A 27,349-nucleotide genomic window follows, 5' to 3' on the forward strand; every position below is an offset into this window, starting at 1 on the left:
AAAAAAATGCACATTTCAGACCTTACTCGAGAAGCCTCTAGACAACCCCAAAGATGATGGAAGAGACAAAAGGACGGACATCAGAAGATATTTTAGCCTCTGACACTTTACAGGTACAGCAAAGAGTAAACACAGGCTAACCCATAGCCAGATAAACTTAAAACCTCACACTAAAGGCCTATTTACCTCAGTTCCTTCTTCTCAGTACATTGTGTCTGGCTTCCAACAAAAAAAATCACCCAGCATACTACAAGACTTCATCTTGAAATAAGCTAGAGGGAAAAACACACCTTAGTTTACAAAGATACAAAGATAAGAATTCAATCAGACTTTTTTTCCTGAAACCATGCAAGCAAGAGGATAGTGAGATGAAATATTTAAATTACTGATAGAAAAAAACCACCTAACTAAAATTCTGTGTTGAGCAAAATTACCGTTCAAAAGTAAGGGAGAAATAAAGACTTTCTGAGACAGACAAATATTATAGGAATTTGTCACCAGTACACCTGCTTTGCAAGAAATGTTAAAGAAAATTCTTCAAAAGGAAGGAAAACGAAGAAAGGGAGAGTATTTGAGAAGGAATAAATGAAGGGAAAATAATATCACTTAAATTCTAAATTAATTCGACAGATAACATTTTGTTCAAAATAATACAGCAACAAGGTATTCAGCAATTATAGCTTGGATAGACTGGTAATTTTAACTTGAATAAGTGAAATGAATGACAGTAATATTAGAAGGGGTAGGGAGGGAGGAATTGGGACTACTCTGTTATAAGGAGTTTACACAACCAGTGAAGTGGTTTCGTGTCACTTAAAGACTTGCGTTAACTGTAAATACATACTGCAAATTCAAGGGGAACCAATAAAAAAATGAAAAATAAAGTATAATTGATATGCTAATCGAGGAGAAAAAGTGGAATCAGGTAAAATGCTCAATTAAAGTCAGAGAAGGCAGAAAAAAGGTGGAAGACAAAAGAAATAAAGACCGAGGGCAACCAAAGAAAACAAAAAATTATGATAGATATTAATCCAACTATATCAATAACCACTTTAAACGTCAAAAACGCAACAATAAAAGACAGATACCGTCATAGTGGTTAAAAAAATAACACCCAATGACATGTTGTTTGTAATAAAGCCTCGTTAGCAACAAAGACAAATACATTAAGACTAAGAGATGGAAAAAGATATATCACATTAGCATTAAAAGACAGCTGGAACATCTATATTAATTTCAGGCAAGGCACAGGGATAAAGAGAGGCATCACATAATGATAAAGGGGTCAAGTCTCTGAGGAGACATGGCAAGCCTTAGCGCTTATGTGCATAACAACACAGTGGCAAAATACAAGAGGGAAAAATGGATAGAACTGCAAGGAGAAACAAATGAATCCACTATAAGGGCTGAAGACTTCAACACCTCTCTATTAATAATTACGAGATCCCACAGGAAGAAAATCAGAAAAGCCACAGTTGACTTGAACAGTGCCATCAAACAAGCAGATTCCACTGAGGCGGGAAATACTTCATCAAACAGCAGCAGAACACACATTCTTCTCAAGTTCACATGGAAAATTCAAGAAGATAGAACACACTCTGGGACATGAAACACACCTTAACAAATCTGAAAGAAGAGAAATCATACAAAAGGTGCTCTCAGGAGGGCCGGCCCCATGGTGTAGTGGTTAAGTGCTCACGCTCCGCTGCTGGCAGCCCGGGTTCACATCCCGGGCGCACACCGACGCACCACCTGTCAGGTCATGCTGTGGCCGTGTCCCACATAAAGTGGAGGAAGATGGGCACGGATGTTAGCTCACGGCCCGTCTTCCTCAGCAAAAAGAGGAGGATTGGCACGGATGTTAGGTCAGGGCTGAGCTTCCTCACAAAAAAAAAAAAAAAGTGCTCTCAGACCACAAAGGCATTAATTTAGAAATCAATAACAGAAAGTTATTGGAAATCCCTCAAATACTTGGAAAGTAAACAACACACTTATTAAATAACTCTTGGATCAAAGAAGTCTCAAGAGCAATTAAAAATTATTTTGCACTAAGTGAAAATGAAATTCAATTCACCAAAATCTGTGAGATGTAGCAAACACAGTGCCTAGAGAGAAATTTATAGCATTGAAGGCATACAACTTGAAAAAAGAGATCTGTAACCAATGATCTAAGCTTCTATCTTATGAAACTAGAAAAAGAAGAGTAAATTAAACCCAAAGTAAGCACAAAAAGAGAAATAATAAAAATTAGAGAAGAAATCAACAAAATTACAGGAAATCAATTGAGAAAAACCAACACAACCAAAAGCTGGTTCTTTGAAAAGATTCATGAATTGAGAAATGTCTACACGAGCTGAGAAAAGACAAAAACTATTAATATCAGGAATAAAAGGGGAGAAAATGAAAACATAAAAGTAATTCACAAAATCCGAAATCCATTTAATGACAGCAAACAAGGAATGCTCTTCTTGAGAAACTTGCTCTTCTTGAGAAAGACCATCTACAAGAAACCTGCAGTTAACATCATACTGAACAGTGAGAAAGGAGATGCTTTCCTGCTAAGATCAGGAAGAAGGCAGTGATGTCCCCTCACCAGTCCTAGTCAACACTGTAGTGGAAGTTGAAGCTAATACAATAAGAGAAGAAAAGGAAATAAAAGGTATACAGAATAGGAAGTAAGAAATGAAACTCTGTCAGATACGACATGATTGTCTACGGAGAAAATCTCAAAGAATCAACAAAAACAAGGAAAACTCCTTGAACTAATAAGAGAGGAGAGTAAGGCTGAAAGATAAATGGTAATATACAAAAGTCAATGCTTCCCTACAGATCCACACAAATATAATCAACTGATCTTTGACAAAGGACCAAAGGCAATTCAAGGGAGAAAACATAGTCTTTTCAACAAATAGTATCAGGAAAGCTAAACATTCACATGCAAAAAAAAAACAAAAAAAAAACCAAGACACATCTTATATGTTTCACAGAAATTAACCCAAAATGGATCACACATCTTATGCAAAATACAAAACTACAGAACTCCTAGACAATAACATAGGAGGAAATCTAGATCACCTTGGGTTTGGTGATGAATTTTTAGATACAACACCAAAAGCAAGATCAATGAAAGAAAAAAATAAGGCTTGACTTCATTAAAATGAAAACCTGCTTTGTGAAAAACTGTTAAAAGATTGAAACACAGCCACAGACTGGGAGAAAATCTTTGCAAAAACTTATCTGATAAAGGACTAGTATCCATAATGTCCAAAGAACTCTTAAAACTCAACAATAAGAAGATAAGCAACATAATTAAAAACAGACAGAAGATCTGAACACATGCCTCACCAAAGATATGGATGGTAAATAAGAGAGGAAAGATGCTCAATATCACATGCCATTAGGAACTGCAAATAAAAGAAGAATGAGATATGATCAGACACTGACTAATGGCTAAAACAACGGCAAAGATGTGGATCAAGAGGAACCCCATTCAATGTTGGTGGAAATGGAAATGCCTACTTTGGAAGACAGGCAGTTTCTTAAAAACTAAACCGATTCTTACCGTACAATCCAGCAATCACACTCCTTCATATTTCCCCAAATGAGCTGAAAATGGCAAATGGAAAAATAATCACCAGAACATCCATACAATGAAATACTATTCAGTGATAAAAGGAAATGAGGTCATGAAGCCAAAAAGACATGGAGAAACCTTAAAATCATCTTGCTAAGTGAAAGAAGCCAATATGAGAACGCTACACACAGTATGATTCCAAGCATAGTTCGGGAAAGCAAAGTTCTGGAAAGGAAAAAACTATGAGACACTGAAAGATCTTCGGTTGCCAGGGATTTGGGGATGGGAGGGAGGAATGAATGAACAGGTGGAGCACAGGGGATTTTTAGAGCAGTCAAGGTATTCTACATGATCCAGAAATGATGGAGACATGTCATTTTACATTAGCGATAGTCCAGAGATTGTATAACACAGAGTCAACACTAAACTATGAACTTCCGTGCATCAAATCAGCTCATCAAATGTACCACAGTAATACAAGATATAAAACATAGGGCAAACTGTGTGGAGGCAGAGGGTTACGTGGGGAATCTCTGTACTTTCCCATCAAGTTTTCTGTAAATCTAAAACTGCTGTAAAGATAAGTAAAGTCTATTAGGAAAAGAAGAGATGAAGACCGATGTATTAATAGTCACCCCGACGACTGACTGATGACAGAAACAGACCATTTTTCACTCAATTAATTTGAACTTATTTCAATAAGCCATAATGGTGCTCTGTAAGGCCTGTACCCTGAGTCTTGGAAGAGAGGAGAAACTTCCACTGAATGCCTTGGTAAGAGCCCAGCGCTGTATATTCTGAGAAGTGAAATGAGTGTCTTCATTACTATCAGTAGTGTCTGGAACTCCAATGTGGGTAAGGGGTGCTGGTGAGGCCTTGTACTGCAGACCTAGTATGTGTAGAGACAAGTGTTACCTTGATTTACATTGTGGGTAACTGGGAGGCAAGAGATTCCCAGAATTCGTTTACCACAAGGGGCAACCCTTTAGAGAATCGTCCAAGAGTCTATAAACACAAGCTGATGAATCAATTGCTGGTCAGTGCTAAGATGACTGCCTGACGTTTGGTCAGTTGTGTGGACCTTTGGGTACCATTCTTTATCAGGATGCCCTGATTAACGGATAAAGGCAGCAACTCTGCCTGAGCTCCATCATGTATGAAGGAGGCGATGTCATCCCTCAAGTCTATGAACTCCCATTACTTTTCACTCAGGGAATCCTAAGGAGCTCCCCAGGGAGCCTGGGGGTCTGGGAAAGGGGTGACCTCCTTCAGCACAATGGCAGCTGTCAGGGGACTGAGGACAGGGAGAGCCAGTCCCTCCTACAGGCAGGATATCCCAGAGGGCCCAGGTTTAGCTATATGTCTCAAAGGGGTCTCAGTAGCTGAGCTGAGCTCTTGGTGTGCTGTTTACAGGTCCCAAGGCATAACGGGCTTGATAAGGGGTCACATGCTCAGAGCTATCTATTTTTAGGATACCTCTGTAAGGAGTGATGATTACAGCTCTAACAGCATACAGTTTGGGGCCTAGGGCAGTTTAACTGCATCAGAAGCCTATGGACAACTTAAGGCCATTGTGGGTAACTTCAGGAGGCATCAGAGGAGGTCACGGAAGCCTCTATTGTGAAACTTTTTTTTTTTTTGTGAGGAAGATCAGCCCTGAGCTAACATCTGCCAATCCTCCTCTTTTTGCTGAGGAAGACTGGCCCTGGGCTAACATCCATGCCCATCTTCCTCCACTTTATATGGGATGCTGCCACAGCATGGCCTGACGAGCAGTACATCAGCGTGCGCCCAGGATCCGAACCGGCGAACGCTGGGCCACTGCAGAGGAGCGCGCACACTTAACTGCTTGCGCCACTGGGCCGGCCCCTGTGAAACAGTTCTGATGGCACTAAAGGGAGGCTCTAGACAATGCTGTGGGTGCTGAAAGGGACAACAGTTATTTCTTCACTGTGACAAGGAAGGAGCAGGCCCCAGGTTACCAAATAATTTTAGGAATTTAAGCAAAGTGTCACGGTGTCACATCATATATGTGGCAATGGCCTGTCCCCTTTTTATGAGCTCTTTTTATAATATTTTTAGGTCCTGAACTTCCTCAGAAGACGGTGTCATTAGTGTAACGTCAGACCTGTGCTCCTGGAGCAAGGTGGGTGCAGTTCAGATCCGGCCTGCAGAGGCTGTGCGCACAGGCAACGGTGTTGAGGTTCCCTGAGGGTAACCCTGTAAAGGTGTATCCTGTCCCTTCAGAGGGGAAGGCCAAGTGCAGCCGAGAGGCTGTGGACACAGCACTGAACAGAACAGAATGAGCCAAATCTGTGAGGGCAGAATGTTTACCAGGTGCTGACTGGGTGGAGTCAGTAACTTCCGTAATGTTGGGGACAGGGTATAGGGCTGTATTTGCTGTGACCACAGCCTCCAGGGTGCAGTAATCCACTGTGAGGTGTCATTTGTTCTTTCCAGACTTGAGAACAGGACAAATTTGGCTGTTAAAAGAAGCACAGAGGAGAACCACTTCTTCATTAAATAAGTGTCGTACAATGGTTTTCAATGCTTCAAGGCCTTGTTTAACTTACATTGGGCTACATTAAGTAATTTAACTGGGGAGTAAGGTCTGTGTGGCCCCATTTTGTCAATATAATTTGAAAGTGCCAAAGAATAAATTAAAATTTAATTTATAACTCACTGGTTTGGACCTTCCCTGCTCAGTGTGGGATATTTTAAGACAATGGGTGCTATGACCAGTGGGAATTTAGGTAAGACCATAGTTCTCTCATGGGTAAGGTGAAACATACCTGTTTGTCCTTTATATTATATTCAGTAACTCCCCTAAGATTATCAGGAGTCCTGTGCTTAAATTTAGTGGGATCCCAGGTATAGCTGCAATGTGAACCCCAGTATTGATTATTTGCATGAGGGTTTATGAATTAGTGCATCACAGCAGATGGCAATATTACTTCAGCCTAAAGCCAAGCAGTACCCTTACATATCTTTTTTTTTTTTAATTTTACTTATTTATTTTTCATCTTTTTTGTTGTGTAAATTCTCTTAGTATATTTTGGATTTCCAATCGGGTCAAATTGTGGACCTCTGTTTCAGTAATTTTTTCTTTTGTTCCCTTCCTCTGTCCTTCCTTGTTTTGTTTTTTGGTCACTGGATACACTTCGGGGGAAAGGGTGTCCTCTCTACCCTAGTATTTATAAATTTTTTCCTCCAGAGAGCCTCAAATCACTGCCATCAGAGTTAGGGCCCCCCCCCAAGACAATTCATTGCTTTATAAAGTTTAAGGACTCTGGGCTTAAGTTGGATTTGAACTAATTCTTTTGCTGGGCTACAGGGGAGCTATGGGTGTTGTCCCCTATAACCTGAGGGTCAGGATCTTTGTCACAGTAGAGGCAGGGGCAGCAGCAGCAGAGGCACTTAAGGGTCCAGGTGAGCCCTCTGGTGTTAGGAGAGTAGACTCAGCCCGCCACCTACTGCCTGCTCCCCCTCCCCATTTCTTTCTCTCTTTTTAAATGACTGCTCTTTCAGAAGCCGCCATCCAATGGACCCACCTCTTGCACGGGGTACAGTCTCCCTCTCCCACTTGTGCCCTATACATTGGGGCTGAGGCAGGAACCAGCCTAACGAGACACGGCCATCTGCAAGGCCCCTGGCCTAACAAGATAAGGCCCCTAACCAATCCACAAGCTAGGAGAATCAGATAGAGACCACGGAGATCCACACTCCACAGCCTTGGGGCTTTCCCAGGCTTACACATGCGCCCTAGCACCCAGGAGTTGTCTGAAGGTGACCCTAGCCCCATTACCACAGTAAAAACCACACCCAGGGGTGGAGAGCTAGCATGCTAATGACACAGGCATTGCATGTAGTAAGTAGCATGCTACATGACAGCAAAGGCGCAAGCACAACCTCACCTCTGCATGCCATGACAAGGACTCCCCCCCAGCCTTTGCCTAATAAAAGCCCCACAATCCCGCTCCCTAACAAGCCGTCACCTGCCCCTCTACTTTCCGCAGTGGCTCCCCTGTGCACAAGCTAATAAACTTTCACTTTCCTACTCCCGTTTGTTGTCTCTCTTGATTTCCATCCTGGGGAACAACCAGGACCCAATGCGCGGGTAACAGAGCCAATCCAGCCTCTGTCACAGCTTCACTCTAACACACAGATAAATCTTGACAAAGATATTGACCCAGGATTAATTTAAGAAGGGCCCCAATCCCCTAGTCCTGCTCCCAAATGCCTAGGAATTTTCAAAGCTGCCAACTCTGGTCAGCTGAGCCTAGAACTGAGGCTTGGTGGGTCAACACTGCAACACGGGGCAGCACAGCTCACAGCACAGGCTCCCCAGCAAGCAGCAGCCCGGAGTGCAGGCCACCACCAGGCAGCAGAGCAGGTGAGCAAGTCAGAGCAGGAGAAGATAGACCCACGGGTGGGGCTCATGTCTGGACATGCTGCTCAGGACAAAACTGTTATGGTCACTGCAGAGGGGTGGGTCCCTCGTTGAGACTGATGCCTGTTTGGCACGCGTGCACACACACAGAGTAGGAAAAGGCTTAGGACTCACATAATAGAGGTCTGAGGGGGAAGGCAGGGCTGACCTCGAAAGCAGCTCTGGAAGGGCTCAGAAAGCAAGGAATGGAGCCTGGCCTGGGTGTGCACTGGGCTTGGGGGTGGGGCCGGGGCAAGAGTTCTGCACACAGGCAGGGGCTTGTGTGGTGGCATCTCCTGCCTGCTCCAGAGGAGAGAACACCCAGGCTTTCTCATCAGCTTGTCCAGGTGGGGGCACAAGGGGAAGAGGGTGGGGTGAGGCCTAAGCTGTGAGCAGTCATGCAGAAATGTGGAGTCTGAATGCTCATTACAAGGACCAAGTGGGCAAGAAAAATATGTATTTCCAATTGCTTGATTTATATAAAGAAACACTAGGGTCCGGCCCCATAGCTTAGCGGTTAAGTGCGCGTGCTCCGCTGCTCGCGGCCCGGGTTCGGGTCCTGGGCGCGCACCGACGCACTGCTTCTCCGGCCATGCTGAGGCCGCGTCCCACATACGGCAACTAGAAGGATCTGCAACTACGACATACAACTATCTACTGGGGCTTTGGGGAAACAAAAAAGGAGGAGGATTGGCAATAGATGTTAGCTCAGAGCCGGTCTTTCTCAGCGAAAAGAGAAGGATTAGCACGGATGTTAGCTCAGGGCTGATCTTCCTCACAAAAAAATAAAATAAAAATGAAACACTAACAAGAAATGATCCACACTGGTTATCTGAGGGGGGCTGAAGCAAGAGCACTGGAAGGGACCAGGATGTTCCAGCAGAGTTACTTTAGACCCTCTTATCTCACAGATTTTTGCTAATCTTCACATGCATTATTATTTAAAATAAACTGAGGGGGAGTGCCCAGTGGTGCAAGTGGTTAAGTGCGCGCGCTCTGCTGTGGTGGCCCAGGGTTCACCGGTTCGGATCCTGGGCGTGCACTGACGCACAGCTTGGCAGGCCATGCTATGGCGGCATCCCATATAAAGTAGAGGAAGATGGGCACGGATGTTAGCCCAGGGCCAGTCTTCCTCAGCAAAAAAAAAAGAGGACTGGCAGATCTTAGCTCAGGGCCGATCTTCCTCACAAATAAATAAATAAATAAAATAAACAGGAATTTCTACAACCATATTTTCCTATTTAATAGCCTTTATTTTTTATTAACTTACTTTTGCTTTTAAAATTTTAATTTTAAACTTACTTAACTTTTACTTTTCTACATAGGAAACCATTCTAAGATTTAATCCCTTAAACACTAATGCTTATAAGAGTTTAAACCATAAGAGATGAGAAATTTCAAAATTTCTTTCTAACTAAAATCACAAGAAGCATCATAGTTTCTCCTTACATCTCACTCTGGGGGTTATCTGAGGAATAAGTAGCATATTATAACACAGTAGGAATGTGGGCCTAATCCATTAAATAATTAGGATTTTCAAAGATTCATGTAAGTTTTGAGTAGTTTTCCTCATATCAATTAAACAGGAATTCATCTTATGCCTTAGCAATATTATAGCATTTAAATTTTCAGAGCTCTCTAGGGACATGCACATAGAAAAACTGACCTAAAAATGTAAAATCGACCTAAGAGCTTGAAAACACCCATCTCATATCTTGAGGATCTCTTGCCTAAAAGGAACAAATACTCTGTTTGGTTTCAGAATTTCTTCCCTTACTTCCATTTTATCTCTCTTACATTTTTAAAGCCCAAGAACTAAAAATCTTATATACTCACACAGGAAATAATATCACAAACTGCTAAGGAAAACTAGCGTTAAGAGCTGCAATATGCAATATATAAATGGATACAAGGAAAGAAATGCAACTATTGGAATCAGGTGAGATCAACAGCCTGCTTTCCTGTAGTTCAGAAGGAAAACCCACATTCACAAGCTTGCGGTCCAGACACCCCCTGCTGGGATACAATCCCTGGAGTGGGTTAGTCCCATTGAAGAAGGGTGGGGACACCTGAGCAGCCAGAGGAATGAACTCTGGGGGCTCCACACGCCCTCCCCTCTCCTGTGAGCATGGAAGCACTGCCTCCCCCAGGCTTCCCTTCTCACAAGTGAGGACACTTGCAGGCTGATTCAGTTCAAAGTTCTGACCCAAATGAACTCCCAAATTCATAAACTCTGTGTCCACAGGACAGAACTCCTGACCTTCACAGACTTGCTCAATGTACACAAACTACAGTGAGTGCACCTACACTATGGATGCAAAGCTCAAGCCAACCTCTAGAAACAGGCCCATGGAAACCACAGTTACAACAACCTCAGAAAGGGCATCACTCTCCATCCCCATGTGCACATGCACCCCCAGCTTTCCAGGGCTCTGCAGCTCCTCTCAGTATACAGGCTCCTTCCACGGGGGGGGGGGGCGCCGCAGGCAGGACACCTGCAGGGGGGGGCTCCCCACGAAGAACCAACTGGGCCTTCAAGTCCTTCCCTTTGCAGCCCCAAGGGGGCCTTAGCTTAAAAACACTGACCACAGGTCTCTGCTCCCCACTGGAGTTGCTCTGGAACACCACTGATATTTTAACAGTGACAAACCCAGATTCAAACAATCTTGCAAAATCACTGAAATTCAGCGCTTATGTGTAAAGATGGAAGAATATTATAAGGCATTTTTCTAGCTCAACAAGAAAACCCACAAATATCTACTCCCTTCAGAAAGTAAATACGTCAGTTAAATTAATTCCACGGCGAGAAATTTTTGGAAAACAATCAACTGAACACACTGCTAGGTGGTGCAATATCTAAGCCTTGATATTACATCTGAAATCACCCAAAAGAAAAGAACAGAGCTCCGAATGTTACTACACCCGCTCATGGGAAGAATAAAGGACACAAAAATTATAATAAATGGGATGTAATAAGGGGAATATTTTATTTTTCCTGAAAAATCATCTCTTTCTTCTTATCTTTGGAAATACTTTATTATTTCTTTCAAAAATATATTTACATTTATTGGAAAGCTGAGACTTAAAGAAAGTGAATGAAGTCACAAACTCAGGGAGGGCGTACTGACAGGACAGATCACCCAGGAATCTCCAACCAAGGACCTCCCACAGGATGTCTGTGCCCAGGAAGGATTTCATACAACGTAGTTCCAGGTGGTCATTCTCTGCTTTCCTCTCATGTAAAATATCCACAGACCAAAACAACAACAAAACACCCCAAATCATTAAAAAGAGCCATCCATGGCTCTGTGGATAAAAGGTAAACAATTAAAATCCTGCGTAGTTTGAAACCACCACGGAGGACAAGCAGTTAACAATGCTGCTGTGAACTGGAGAGGGGAAGATGGCGTTTGGGAATGCGAGGAAAGATCTGGAAATTGAAGGATTTATTGCCAGCCCTGGGAAGGGCTAGGCTGGGGGGACAGGGTCGTGGATTGGAGACGCTGCTCCCCAAACCTTTGGAAAAGTGAGGGGAAAACAGGCCCCCCGGGGAGAAAGGAGAGACTGGGGACCCCAGAGCCCACAGCTCCTCCCACGCACGGACCCGGAGACCGAGTCACGACTGCTCTGGTGACCGTCCCCGCGGTCACCGCACCATCTGGGGACACGCGGCGGCGCGGTGCCGGCGAGGACGCCCGGTGCCGGCTGCGTGCCGCGCCACCGCGGACTCGGGTCCGCAGACTCCGAGGTGACCGCGGAGGCCGCGGCCACCACCGCCGGTGCCCACCGGTCCCTCCGCCCCGACTCCCGACACCCGGCCCCGCACACTCACCATTCTCCGGCTTCTGGGGTTCCCAGCCGGTCACGCTACGACTGCCGCGGCCCGGGCAGGTCACAGCGACAGACACCGTGGCGGAGCCACCTCAGGCCTTTACCGGCAGGAACAGCCCACCCGCTGCACAGCCGGAGCGACCACCGGCAACCCCGCGGTCCACGCCGTCCACGCCATTATCGGAGCGGCGCCCCCACGTACGTTTCTGGCGACTCCCCTGATTGGACAGCTCGCAAGGCCCCGCCCCCTCGTGCCTGAGTGACAGCAGGCCGGGGGGCACGTCTTTGAGCCGACCTTGCCTTGGCGGCAGGCCAGACCCTGTCCTCTCCTTGGTCGCTGCAGTGAATCATAAGGTCCCGAGGCCACTCTCGGAACTCTGACCCTCCCTCACACACACACACACACACACACACGCACGCACGCACGCACGCACACTTAAAAGTGACCTCACCATCCGTCACAATGAGCCTGGCTCCATTTGATCTGTGACCGTTTCCAGGGGGGGACGTCCGCCCAGCCCCACAGCGCCCCTCATTTGGTTCTTTAAAGGATCCCGCGGGCTCCACGGCACCTGACTCTGGCAGGAAGTTTGAACTTCACAGCCCCGGACCAGGCCCAAAGCCTCAGACACTAGCGTGTGTGAAACACACCCAGGCAAAGAAACCACTGGAAAATCTTTTTTTGTGTGTGAGGAAGATCAGCCCTGAGCTAATATCCATGCCAATCCTCCTCTTTCTGCTGAGGAAGACTGACCCTGGGCTAATATCCGTGCCCATCTTCCTCCACTTTATATGGGACGCCGCCTCAGCATGGCCGAGAAGCGGTGCACGCCCAGGTCCGAACCCCGGCGGCCAGCAGCGGAGCCAGCAGCGGAGCCAGCAGCGGAGCCAGCAGCGGAGCCAGCAGCGGAGCCAGCAGCGGAGCCAGCAGCGGAGCCAGCAGCGGAGCCAGCAGCGGAGCCAGCAGCGGAGCCAGCAGCGGAGCGTGCGCACTTAACCGCTACGCCATGGCGCCAGCCCTGGAAAATCTTGTCAATGCAATTCCATTAATACTCATTTGTTGAAAGGTCAAAGGAGGTAAAACTGAAAGAACATTGCTTAGTGGAAAATAATAGATGGTGAAAGGATGAAGAATTACGAAAGAGTTAGGACAGTGGTCACCTACAGGGCGGGTCAGAGATGAGTCAGGGACTGAACGTCAGGAGACTCATCACTGCCCACAGGCCACTATGAATCTTGATGATGATTCCAAGGATGTTTACATTATCATCACTAAATCTTACCACAAAAGATTTTGTACATTCTTTTCTGAATATATTTGATGATAAAAATTTTAAGAAGTAATTAAGGTTGGAAAAGAACATAATTTGTATACGTTTGCCCTGTAAAGTGGCAGTCTGAGTTTTCATTCATGGTTTTGGCAGCAAAAATTGGTAACAAGCCAAGTGTCTATTTAGAAAGAATGGGTTACATAAATTCATCATCATGTGTAATTTTTAAAAACAAAAGGTACTGATATGAAAAGATCTGGAGGATTTATCAAGAGAACAAACAGGCAAAGTGTATTACAATATATACTATATTATCTTTCTACAACTGCAGAGACAGGTGGGACCCCCGATTCCAACCCAAGGCTTGGTTGAGTCGTGGAGACTAACACATCTACTAGGAATGTATGAAATGGTTTATTACTTCCATCATGAAACTGTCAGGGGAGGGCTCTCAAGCCAGTGGGAAATGCCTTGAGAGCAAGGAAAGGAGCCTGCCTGGGTTTTTTATGGAGGTGAGGGGGTGGGCTAGGCTGAGAGTTCACACACAGTCGGGGCTTTCGTGGACTGAATTTCTTGCCAGGACCAAAGGAGTGACCAGTCAGGCTTTCTTATCACCACGTACAGAGGTGGGGCACAAGGGGAAGAAGGAGGGGTAAGGCTTTAAAGTTGTCAGCTGTCAGATAATAGAAAATATATATATATTAGTCTCTACCCTCGGTTCCTGACACAGGGCTCCTAAAATCGTTGTAAATCCCTAAGCGATAAGAGCAGGAGGAGCATCTTTTGTCCTAATGAGGCGACTCTGGTTGGGCTCCTGGATGTGGGCTGGTCACCAGAAAGAACAAGCCATGATTAGGAGCTTAGAATTTTCAGCCCTACCCCTCATCCTCCAGAGAGGGGAGAGGGGCTGGAAATGCAGTTGATAATTAATCATGCCTACATGAGGAAGTCTCCATAAAATTCCAATAGTATGGGGTTCGGAGGGCTTCCAGGTTGGTTAACACATCCACGTACCAGGAGGGTGAGGCATCCCAACAGGGACCCCCTTAGACCTCTTCATCTGGCTGTTCATCTGTATCCTTTATCATATCCTTTAATAAACTGGTAAAGGTAAGGAAGTGTTTTCCTGAGTTCTGTGAACTGCTCTAGCAAATTAATCAAATCTAAGGAGGTGGTTGGGAAGATCTGACCCGTAGCCAAGTCAAAAAGAAGTTGTGAGGAACCTGGGGACCTAGTACATGCGATTGGCATCTGAAGTGGGGTGGGAGCAGTCTTGTGGGACTAGCCCTTAACCTCTGGGGTCTGACACTATCTCTAGGAAGATAATGTTAGGATGGAGTTAAGTTGTAGGACACCCAGCTGGTGTCACAGAGAATTGCTTGTTGTGGGGAAAAACCTCACGTTTGGTGACCGGAAGTGTCACAAGTGAAGTGTTCTGGGTGAAAGTAAAGGAGACACATAGGAAGGAAGAATGGGGTTTTCTCTACTCAGGGAGAATACTAGGTTTTCCCCAACACATGAGCAAACATTACCAACTGGAGTCAGAGCCCTCTGGGTTCTCATCTGGCACATAAGGAGCTCAGAAGGTGACATCCCCATCCTCACCAGAAGAAAGCTAACAAACAAAATCAATGACTCTTCTTAGATCTATCAAAGAATTGAGGTCACAGGGCAAAGTGCTGTCTCCGAAATTGGAAAGAGAGACAGAACAATAGCCATTTTGAAATATGCCCACAGTATTCTGTTTTCTTAAGGCCTGTCCTCAAAAGATTGTTTCACCAGAGCCGAACAGACTGGATTTTACCAGCACCTGACTGATGTGGGGGGAGGGAAATAGCCAACTTGAGTCCCCTCTAGCCTTTCTGCTGGACCTAAGTTGAGGGTTAGGGGGGACTTAGAAACACTTGTGAGGTTCATAGGTTATTTTTTCCTCCCCACAACAAATACGTGGTGTGTTTTCCAACACCACTTCTCCAACTCTCTAACACCCACTGGGTGGCCCAACTCAATTCAATTCTAACAGTAACTAATCAGAGCCAACATCAGACTCCACAGTTTAAGGACCTAGTCCCACAAGACTGTCCCCATGTCAGATGCCAGTGCAAATGGGGGGCCCAGGCTACACACATTTCTGCACGGCCAACTACAAATTCAGAGGTTCCCTAGACACGTCCTCATGTTTGTTAATTGGCTAGAATGACTATCAGAATTAAGAAAAGCACTTCACTTATTATTACCAGTTTATTGTAAAACATACATATTGGGGACAGCCAAATAGAAAAGACGCACAGGTCAAAGTGGGGTGCGGGGTAGGGAGCTTCCATCATGCCCTCTCCAGATACGACAGCCTCCTAGCACACTGATGTGTTCACCAACTCAGAATCTCTCTGAACCCCGAGGTTTAGGGGTTTTGTTGGAGTTTCCTTATGTAGGCATGACTGATTAAATCATTGGCCATTGGTGATTAACTCAATCTCCAGCCCCTCTCTCCTCCCCAGAGGTTGGAGGCTGGGCTGAAAGTTCTAGGCGTCTAATCAAACCTTGGTCTTCCTGGTGACCAACCCCCATCCTGAAGCCATCTAAAGGCCTGGAAACAGTCACCTCATTAGAACATAGGATGCTTCTATCACCCTTGTCATTCAGAAAGTCTAAGGGCTTTAGGAGGTCCTTGCTAGGAACCATGGAAAAAGACCAAATATCTGTCTTATTATACCAAAGATGGTCACAGCCTGGGACACAGGCTCACTAAAATACTGAGACCAAATCAAAGGACTATAGAACACTTCCTCTCCACCCGCAACACACCACTACATCAGGAAGCCTCCTGTGTAATAATAGCAGAATATACTGAAAGAACTGCGTGTTTCAGAACTTATTTAAGAAGCCTCTACGGAACCCCAAAGATGACATGGGAGACAACAACAAGGATATTTTAGCCTCTGACAGCTACACCAATGATAAACACAGCCTAAGCCCTAGTCAGATAAACATAAAACCTCACACTAAAGGCCTATCTACCTCTGTCCCTTTCTCACAGTACATCATGCCCAGTATTCAACAAAAAACTAAAAGGCACACCAAAGGACTTAAAAAACACAGTTTGAAGACATAGGACAAGTAAAGGAACCTGATTCAGAGGGAGCAGATATGTTGGAATTATCAGACCAGAAATGTAAAGCAACCATGATTACTATGTCAAGGGCTCTAATGGAAATGGCGGATAGCATGCAAGAACAGATAGATAATGTATGCAGAGAGATAATGTATGCAGAGATGGAAACTCTAACAAAGAACCAAATTGGAAATGCAAGAAATGAAAGACAAATAAGAAAACAGAAATGAAGAACTCCTGTGGGGGGTTCATCAATACAGTGGAAATGTATGAAGAAGAATCAGTGAGCTTGAGGAGATGTCAATAGAACCTAAACTGAAATGCAAAGAGGTGAAAACAATAAGAAAGAACAGAAATCCAGGAACTTTGGGACAATTACAAAAGGTGTAACATACACATGATGGGAATACACGAAGGAGAAAAGAATAGAAAGACATAGAAAAAAAAGGTGAAGCAATAATGACTGAGATTTTCCCAAATTAATGATAGACACCAAAGCACAGACGCAGGAAGCTGAGAGAAAAACCAAGAAATGCACACCTAGAAATACAATATTCAAACTGGAGAAAAATCAAAGAGAAAGAGAACATCTTGAAAGAAGCTAGGGAGAGAAAACCTTAATTATAGAGAATCAAGGATAAGAATGAAATCAGACTTCTTTTTTAGAATCCACGCAAGCAGCAAGAGAGTCTTGTGAAACAGTTAAAGTGTTGAAAGAAAAACCACCCAACTAGAATTTTGTCAAGTAAAATTATCCTTCACAAGTGAGGGAGAAATAAAGACTTTCTGAGACAAACAAAAACTGAAGGAAGTTGCCACCAGTACACCTGCTTTGGAAGAAATGTTAAAAGAAATTTGCGGGCTGGCCCTGTGGCATAGTGGTTGAGTCCAGTGCACTCTGCTTTGGTGGCCCGGGGTCACAGGTCCAGATCCCGGGCACAGACCTACACCACTTATCAAGCCGTGCTGTGGCGGCAACCCACATACAAAATAGGGGACGACTGGCACAGATGTTAGCTCAGGGCTAATCTTCCTCAAGCAAAACAAGAGGAAGATTGGCAACAGATGTTAGCTCAGAGGGACTCTTCCTCACCAAACAAAAAAAAGGAAATTCACCAGGAAGAAGGTGAATGATAAAGAAAGGTAGAGTGTTAGAGAAGAAATAAATGGAGGTGAAATAAATTAATTTGTTTTTAGTGTTGTTATTTAATCTGACAGGTAACACTTTGTCCAAAGTCATAATAGCAACAACGTATTCCACAATCCTAACTTATAGATAATGAAATGAATGACAGCAATGGTATAACGGACAGGGAGAGAGGACTTGGAATACTCTGTTTTGAGGACCTTGCACATCCAGTGAAGTGCTATGGTGTTACTTCAGAGAGGGCTTGGGTTGGTTGTACATGTATACTGCAAACTCAAGCCCAACTACTAAAAAAATGTATAATTGAATGTTAAGAGAGGAGAAAAAACAGAATCAGGTAAAATGCTCAATAAAAGGCAGAGAAGGCAGAAGAAAGGTGGAAGACAAAAAGAAACAAAAAACAAAAGCAACAAAGAGAATACAGTGAAAAATAGAGTATATGTGAATCCAACCATATCCGTAATCACCATCAATGGTCTAAATACAACAAGGGAAAGAGAAAAACTGTCACAGCAGATAATAAAATAACACCTAATTATATGTTGTCTACGAGAATCACATTTTAGATATAAAGACATAGATTAAACGGATGGAGCAAGATACACCATGCCAATGCTAAACAAAAGACAGCTGGCACAGCTACGTTAATTTCAGACAGAGCAGACTTCAGAGCAAGGAAAATTTCAGAGCTAAAGAGGGGCATTACAGTCATACTGCATAATGATATTTGGTCAATGACGAACCACATATGCGACAGTGGTCCCATAAGATTAGTACCAGATAGCCTAGGTGTGTAGTAGGCTATACCAGTAGGTTTGTGTAAGTTCACTCTGTGACGTTCACACAATGACGAAATCACCTAATGACGCATTTCTCAGAACGTATCCCCGTTGTTAAGCAATGCTTGACTGTACACAATGACAAAGGGGTCAAGTCTCCAAGAAGACACACAAATCCTTCATGTGTATGTGAATAACAACAGCGTGGTAAAACACATGAGGCAAAAACTGAGAACTGCAAGGAGAAACAGATGAATCCACTATTATAGTTGCAGAGATCAACACCTGCCTCCATCAGTAATTAGGAACTCTGGCAGGCAGAAAATCAGGCAAGACATAGTTACATTAAACAGTACCATTAAACAAGTGGATTTCACTGAAATCCATGCAACACTTCACCCAAACACAGCAGAATACACATTCTTCTCAGGTTCACATGGAACATTCACCAAGATACACCACATTATTGGACATAAAACACACCTTACATTGAAATTTGAAAAAAGAAAATCATCCAAGATATGCTTGAAGACCACAATGATATTAATCTAGAAATCAATAACAGAAAGATAGTTGGAAAACCTCCAAGTACTTGGAGGTTAAATACATTTCTAAATAGCAAATGGGTGGGACAGCCCGGTGGCTTAGTGGTTAAGTGCGCACGCTCCGCTACTGGCGGCCCAGGTTCAGATCCCGGGCGCGCACTGACGCACCGCTTCTCCGGCCATGCTGAGGCCGCGTCCCACATACAGCAACTAGAAGGATGTGCAACTATGACATACAACTATCTACTGGGGCTTTGGGGAAAAAAAGGAGGAGGACTGGCAATAGATGTTAGCTCAGAGCCGGTCTTCCTCAGCAAAGAGAGGAGGATTGTCATGGATGTTAGCTCAGGGCTGATCTTCTTCACACACAAAAAAAGCACATGGGCCAATAAGAGAGTGGTATCAGCAAGATGATGGAACAGGAGTTTTCTACCATCATTTCTCCACAGTGCACTGATTTTGACAGCACCAAGGATGAGAAACTTTGGGAAGTCTAGAAGTCCTGTACACCAGTGGAGCAAAAAATGCGAGAACAGACATCATGAAGGGGCTAAGAAGAACAGTTCCACTTTACCCACGTCACCCCTCCCCAAAGGCAGCACAGCTCACTGCTGAGAGAGACCCCCACGGCCTATGATTCCCCCCTTGGGGAAAGTGAGAATGCAGTGACTGAGCACTGGGATTCCTCAGTGGTGTGGGACGCTGCCGAAGACGCTCACCGCTTCCTCGTCTCACCAAGAACACTGAGGGGATCAGCAGGGATGAGTGTCTGGAAGGCTGGGAAGAGTTGCAAGGACCCAGGGCAAACAGAGCTCAGAACTCAACAACTGGCTGCAGACACTACTAACCACTCCTGGACTCCATCAGGAGGCTTGCACTTCAGCCACGTTAGACGCAGTGCCTGTGGACACTACCAATTGGCCCATGGACACGCCCAATGCTCTGCAACCTCACTCCCCCACACCCTCCCACCCCATGGCCAGCTCCATCCTGTGCTCCAGACAGCAAATGGAAGCCTCTCCAACATCTCATAAGCATACACAGTCAGCTGGCTCAACTCAGTGGGAACGGAAGAAGACACATAAATTTGAGCATTTCAGAGGACTGCACCTCAGGAAAACAAACTGAAGGCTCTCAGCACCCGGCCTGGCTTTGAGGGGTCAAAAGAAGGCATACGATCTTTCTTTTTTTTTTTTTTGAGGAAGAGTAGCCCTGAGCTAACATCTGTTTCCAATCTTCCTCTTTTCTTTTTCCTCCCCAAAGCCTCAGTACATAGTGTATATCCTAGTTGTAGGTCCTTCTGGTTCCTCTATGTGGGACACCACCACAGCACGGCTTGATGAGCAGTGAGTAGGTCCGTGCCCAGGATCTGAACTGGTGAACCCTGGGCTGCTGAAGTGGAATGTGCAAACTTAACTGCTATGCCACCGGGTGGGCCCCAAGGCATACAATCTTAAGAATTCCCCCTCAACAGAGAAAAAGAGGCGTGAAGCAGGCACATTCCTAGGAAAGGTCTAAGAGAGCCTCAGATTCCCTAGCTGGGCTGAGTGGTGAAAGTGTTTCTCTCCCTAAGCCAGTCAGTAGAGGCGGGAGGAGGTGACTGCTTCTTCAAATGTCAACACAGAAATGCAAGACTCCAAGGAACACAAAAACCAAGGAAAAATGACACCACAAATGAACACAATAATTTTCCAGTAGCCTATCCCACAGAAACGGAGATCTACAAGTTGCCTGATAAAGAATTAAAAATAATTGTCCTAAGGAAGCTCAGTGATCTTCATAAGAACACGGATAGTCAACGAAATCAAGAAAACAATACATGTACAAAACGAGAAGTTTGACAGATAAATACACATCACAAAGAACCAAATAGAAATTCTGGGGCTGAAGAATACAATAAATGAAATGAAAAATGCAATAGAGGGCCGGCCCCGTGGCTTAGAGGTTAAGTGCTTGCGCTCCGCTGCTGGCGGCCCGGGTTCGGATCCTGGGCGCACACCGACGCACCGCTTCTCCGGCCATGCTGAGGCCGCGTCCCACATACAGCAACTAGCAGGATGTGCAACTACCACATATAACTATCTTCTGGGGCTTTGGGGAGAAAAAGGGAAAAAAATAAATTAAAAAAAAAAAACCCATTTAGAAAAATGCAACAGAGAACCTCAAGAGCTGATGACAAATCAGATAAAAGAATCTGTGAACTTGAAGACTGGTCATTTGAAATTATCCGGTTAGAGGAGAAACAAAGAAAAAAGAACGAAAAGGAATGAAGAAAGCTTATGGGATTTCAGGGACACCAGTAAAAGAAATAACATATGCATTATGGATATCCCAGAGAAGAGAGAGAGGAGAGTAGAAAGCTTATTTAAAGAAATAATGGCTGGAAACTTCACAATTCTTGGGAGGGATACGGACATCCAGTACATAAGGCTCAAAGATCCTTAAACAGGTTGAACTCAAAGAAGACTTCACGAAGATGCATCATAATTGAATTATCAAAAATCAAAGACTAAGAATTTTTAAGGTAGCAAGAGGAAAGTGACATGTCACATACACGGGAACCCCAATTAGACTACCAACAGATTTCTCAGCAGAAACTTGGAGGACATGAGAGAGTGGCATGACATATGCCAAGTGCTGAACGTGCCAACCAAGAATGCTCTACTCAGCAAAGCTGCCCTTCCAAAATGAAGGAAAGAGAAAGACTTCTGCAAAGAAACAGAAGCTGAGAGATTTCATCACCACTAGACCCGCCTTACAAGAAATGCTAAAGGGAGTTCTTCAAGCTGAGATGAAAGGATGCTAATTAGTAACATGAAAACATGAAAGTATAAAACTGGTCAAAGAAACTAAGAGTTGGTTGTTTGAAAAGATAAACCAAATTGACAAATCTTTTGCTGGGCTAAAAGACTCAAATTAATAAAATCAGAAACAAAAGAGGAGAAATTATAACTGATACCATAGAAATACAAAAGAATATAAGAGATTACTATGAACAATTATATGCCAACAAATTTGATAACCTAGAAGTACTGGATAAATTCTTATAAAAATACAACCTTCTAAGACTAAATCATGAAAATGGAAAATCTGAATAGTTCAATAATGAGTAAGGAGATTAAATCAGTAATCAAAAACCTCCCAACAAAGGAAAATCCAGGAGCAGATGGCTTCACTGGTGAATTCTACCAAACATCTAAAGAAGAATTAATACCAATCCTTCTCAAACTTTTGCAACAACTTGGAGAGGAGCGAACACTTTCAAACTTATTTTTACAAGGCCAGTATTACTCTGATACCAAAGCCAGACAAAGGGTCTACAAGAAAAGTAAATTACAAGCCAATATCCCTGAAGAACATAGATGTAAAAATCCTCAACAAAAATACTAGGAAACCGAATTCAACAGCACATTAAAAGGCTTATACAACATGATCAAGTTGCATTTTTCCCTAGGATGCAAGGATGGTTCAACATATGTAAATCAATAAATGTGTTATAACAAATTAACAAAATGAAGGATAAATATCATATGATCATCTCAATAGATGCAGAAAAAGCATCTGACAAAATTCAATATCCTTTCATGATAAAAACTCTAAACAAACTAGGTATAGAAGGAATGTACCTCAACATAATAAAAGCCATATATGACAGCCCACTGCTAACATCATACTGAATGGTGAAAAGTGACCTCTTCCAGAACAATGGCACCTGGCAAGGAACTGCGGAGAGAGGAGGGCACCATCTCCTGCAAATAGGCTCTGCCAGAGGGCTCAGGCTCGGCTCCATCATGTCTTAAGGAGGACTCAGTAGGCATGCTGAGCTCATGAGGTGCCGTTTCCAGGTCCCAAGTCATAATGGGCAGCTGTGTGGAGGGTCACATGCTCAGGGCCTGGGAGAGCCTCTATTTTTAGAAGCACATAGTACCTAGTGGTAACTGCAGCCCTAATGGCATATAGCGTGGGCCAAGGAGGGTAGTTTCTTGCACAGAAGTAAAATTTATAAACAAAGAATATGTTGCCTTCCAAACATCGAAACAACCCAGGAGACGCTGTGTATGCTGAGAGGGATAACAGCTATTTCTTAAGAGTGTCAGGGCCCCTTGTTTACCAAATAATTTTTAGGAATTTAACCAAGGTATCAGGGCCTCACATTACACGTGGGCTAGTGGCCCATCCACTTTTTAAGAGTTCCTTTTTTCAACATTTGTATGATCTGAATGAATGTCAGATGAACTTCCTCAAAGGAGGGTGTCATTAGTGTAACATCAGACCTGTGCCCCTGGGGCAAGGGGGACGCAGTTCAGATCTTGCCTGCAGAGGCTGTGCGCAAAGGCGATGGTGTTGAGGTTCCCTGAGAGTAACCCCGTAAAGGTGTACTGTGTCCCTTCAGAGGAGGCCAAGCACAGCTGAGAGGCTGTGGACACAGCACTGAACAGAACAGACTGAGCAGAATCTGTGAGAGCAGAATGCTTACCAGGTGCTGATTGGGTGGAGTCAGTAATTTCCATAACGTTGGGGACAGGGTATAGGGCTGTATTTGCTGTGACCACAGCCTCCAGGGTGCAGTAATCCACTGGAGGTGTCATTCATTCCTTCTAGACTTAAGAACAGGCCAATTTCAGCTGTTCAAAGTAGAAACGCTGGGGATAATCACTTCTTCCTAAACAGGTTTCTTACAATAGTTTTCAATCCTTGAAGGCTCTGTTTAATTTATATTTGGCCATGTGATGTAATTTACCTGGGGGGGGGGTGGCTAAGGTTTGGGGCGTTCCATTTTGTCAAGCCAATTTGGAAGTGACAAAGACTTCATTTAATTTTAATTTATGAATCATTGGTTCAAAGCTTTGCTGTTCACTACAGGATATTTTAGGACAACCGGTGCTCTGACCATGGAGAATTTCGGCAAGAGAACAGCTGGCTGATGTTTTAGGTGAGACATGCCTGTTTGTTCCCTGTGTTATAGTCAGAAACTCCCCTAAGGTCATCCAGGGCACCTCACTTACATTTAGTGGGATCCAGGTATAACTGTAATTTGAAACCTAGTATTGATTAACTGCTTGAAGGTTTGTGAATTGCTGCATTACATAAGAGCAAAATTAATTCAGAACCTATGCTGTAGAGGCCCCAAAACCAAACAGGGCCCTTTTATCTTTTTTGTTGTGTAAATACTTTCAGTATATTCTGGATTTCCAATTGGGTCAAATTATGGACCTTTATTTCAGTAGTTTATTCTTTTGTTCCCTCTCTCTTGTCCTTCCCTTTTGTTTTTGTTTTTTTTTTGCTTACTGGAGAAACTTGGGGGAGGGAGTGCCTTCTCTACCCTGGTATTTATACATTTTTCCTCCTGAGAGCCACAAAACACTGCCATCAGGGTTAGGAGCTTCCTCCACGACAACTCGTTGCTTCATAAGGTTTAAAGACCCTGGACTTAAGCTAGGTTTGAACTAATCCCTTGGCTGTGCCACATAGGTGCCCTGGGTGTTGTCCCCTTTAACCTTGAGAGTCAGGGTCTTTGTTGCAGTAGAGGCAGGGGCAGCAGCAGCAGCAGAGGTACTTCTGGCTCCTAGCGACACCTCTGGTATTAGGAGTTTGGACTCAGTCTGCCATCTGCTGGCTGCCTTTCCCCTCTCTTCTCTTTATCTTGCACAGGAATAGCCCTCCTCTCCCACCCCCACGCCCAGGGTACGCTGAGGCCAACCCAGGCTCCGTCACAGCTTCACTCTAACATACAGATAAATCTCGGCAAAGACATCCACCCAGGACTCATTTAAGGAGGCCCCAATCCCACGGTCCTGCTCCCAAATGCCTACAAATTCTTCAAACTGCCAACTCTGCTCAGCTGAACCTAGAACTGAGGCTTGGTGGGTCAACACTGCAACACGGGGCAGCACAGCTCACAGCACAGGCTCCCCAGCAAGCAGCAGCCAGCAGCGCTTACCTGACGAAAGTTTCGTCAAGCAAAGAATCTTTTCAGGGGCGGGGCCCGGTCAAGAGTTCTGCACACAGACAGGGGCTTGTGTCGTTGGAGTCTGAAGCCAGTGCCAGAGGAGAGAGCCCCTGGACCTGCTCATCAGCTTGTCCAGGGGCAGACACAGGGGAAGAGGGTAGGGTGAGGCTTAAGCTTTCAGAAAACATCAAAAACTGTGGAGTCCGACTGCTCATTGCAAGGACAAACATGAGTAAGAAAATGCGCATTCTTAATGGCTTGTTTTTATATAAAGACTAACAGGAGGCTCAAAAATGATCAAAACTGTGTATTTGGGGGTGGCTTGAGTACCCGCACTGGAGGCAACCAGGATATGTTGGCTGTGAGTCTTCTTAAGTTAGACTTTGCTGTCTTAACACATTTATTTCAAATAAACAGAGAAATTTATATACACCATGTTTTACTATTTACTAGTCTTTAATTTTAACTTTTGTACATAGGAAACCATTCCAAGATTTCATTCCTTTAAACACTGAAAGTTACAAAAGTATAAACCACACAAAATGAAAATTTTCCAATCTTTTTCTAACTAAAAGGACATGCGGCATCCTAGTTTGTCCTTCCCCTCTATCTCACACTGGGGTATTTACAAGAATAAGCAGCATATTATAATGCAATAGGGGTTCAGGTTTAGCCCCTTAAATGTAGCAGGATTTTCAAAGTCACATGAGTTTTGATTAGTTTTCCTCACATCAATTAAAACAGGAATTCAATCGCTTTAGCCTTTTATATTTCAAAGTTCTCTAGAGACATGTACATACAAACACTGATGTAAAAATGAAATATGTACCTGAGAACTTAAACACACTCATCTCACATCTTGAGGTTCTCTTGCCTAAAAGGAATAAAAATTCTATTTAGTTCTACAATTTTATTGCCTTACTAACAATCAGTTCTCTCAATCAACTTACACTTCTAAGCCCAAGAAACTAAATGTTATATCTCACATAGAGAATAAAATTATAAAGTGTTAAGCGAACTTAGAGGCAAACGGCTGCTGCACTATTCAATTGATAAAGGAATCTAAAGGAAAGAAACACAAATATTGGAATCAGCACAGATGAGCAGCCTGCTTCCCACAGGACAGAAGGAAAGCCACACTCAGAAGCTTCCATATTCCTGACCCTCCTGGTTGAGACAGAACCCCTGGAGTGGGGCAGTCCCTGGTGAAGGGGGGTGGGGCACCTGAGCAGCCACAGGAGTGAACTCTGGGAGCTCCACAAGCCCTCCTCTCCCCAGGGAATAATGCAAATGCTCCCTCTCTCAGGCTTCCCTTCCCACAATGAGGAAAACTCAGCTGGATTCAGTTTAAGGTTCTGACCAAGTGAACTCCCAAATTAATGGACCCTAATCCAGGACACAGAACTCCTGACTTTCACAGACTTTCTCAATGTAAACAAATTACACTCTGAGTGCACCTACACTGTGGATGCAAAACTCCAACTTATGTCTAGAAACAGGCCCAAGGAAACCACAGTTACAACCTCAGAAAGGGCATCACTCCCCACCCCCATGTGCACGTGCACCCCCAGCTTTCCAGGGCTCTGCAGCTCCTCTCAGTATAGAGGTTCCTTCCATGGGGGGTGTGAGCAGTAGGACACCTGCAGGGGGAGATTCCCCAGGAAGAACAATTGAGCCTTCAAGGCCTTCCCTGTGCAGGCCCAAGGGGGCCTTAGCTCAAAGTCACTGGCTACAGGCTTCGGACAAGTCACATTGCTTCGGACCCCGTTGATATTTTAAATCACACAAATCCTCTGTTTATGTGTAAAAGAGAGAAGAAAATTTTAAGGCGTTTTTCTAGTGCAACCAAAAATCCACAAGTATTTATTACTTTCAGAAAATAATGATATTATTATTTCCATGGCAAAAATTGTTTTAGAAACAATTAATCATACTTGAACACACGTCTGGTGTTCAAGTCTAAGCCCTGGAATTCCATTTGAAATCAACCTCCATCATTACCCCCCCCCAAAAGAAAACACCAGAATATTACCCCACTTGCTCAGGGGAGGAAATAAAAGAAATAAGAAATGTTAACACTTGTAATGTAAAACTGGAATATTTTATTTTTTCTGAAATTCACTTCTTTCTTTGGAAATATTTTATACTGTCTTTCAACCTCTATTGATTAAATATTTTACATTTATTGAAAAATGGGGACAAAAAAAGTGAACAAATCTTCTTAAGGTGACAAGCCAGGGAGGGGCAGTGCTGACAGGACAGATCACCCAGGAAAGTTTCCAAAGACGACCCTCCACCCAAAAGACTTCCCACAGGATGTCTGTGCCCAGAAAGATCCTGGGGGGAGATGCACAAGGATTTCATGCAACGTGGTTCCAGGTGGATATTCTCTGCTTCCCTCTCAAGTAACACATCCACAAACCAAAAAAAAAAAAAAAAAATGTTGTAAAAAGAGCCATCATTGACTATGGGAAACTATTAAACAAAATATTGGGTCTGTTTGAAATGCCCCACGGAGGACAGATAGTTGATAATGATGCTGTGAATCGGAGACTGGAAGTTGGCATTTGGGAATGTGGGGAGGGCTCTGGAAATTCAGGGCTTTATTGCCAGTCCTAGGAAGGGCTAGGCTGGGGGAACAGGGTGGTGGTCGTGGATTTGAGACCCTGCTTCCCAAACATCTGGAAAAACTCGGGAGAAAACGGGTGCCC

The 27,349-nt window shown here is 44.1% G+C and overlaps 1 protein-coding gene across 7 annotated transcripts in view; it reads right to left on the reverse strand.

Moving 5' to 3' along the window:
* Nucleotides 1–27,349, reverse strand: part of LOC131394345 (zinc finger protein 791-like) — a 39,411-nt gene that overhangs the window by 11,589 nt on the left and 473 nt on the right. For 2 of the 7 annotated variants that reach the window (XM_058525632.1, XM_058525631.1), the window contains exon 1: nucleotides 11,836–11,993. The exons of 1 other annotated variant lie outside the window; for it this stretch is intronic. In XM_058525632.1, coding sequence (XP_058381615.1) covers nucleotides 11,836–11,838 — 3 coding nt within the window. In that variant the 5' untranslated portion in view covers nucleotides 11,839–11,993. Of the gene's footprint in view, nucleotides 1–186; nucleotides 272–11,835; nucleotides 11,998–25,467; nucleotides 25,513–27,349 lie in introns of those variants that run through there. 4 more of the 7 variants (XM_058525636.1, XM_058525633.1, XM_058525628.1 and 1 more) reach the window with 4 other exon arrangements.

The sequence above is a fragment of the Diceros bicornis genome, chromosome 30 (assembly GCF_020826845.1).
Source record: "Diceros bicornis minor isolate mBicDic1 chromosome 30, mDicBic1.mat.cur, whole genome shotgun sequence".
Lineage (NCBI taxonomy): Eukaryota > Metazoa > Chordata > Mammalia > Perissodactyla > Rhinocerotidae > Diceros > Diceros bicornis.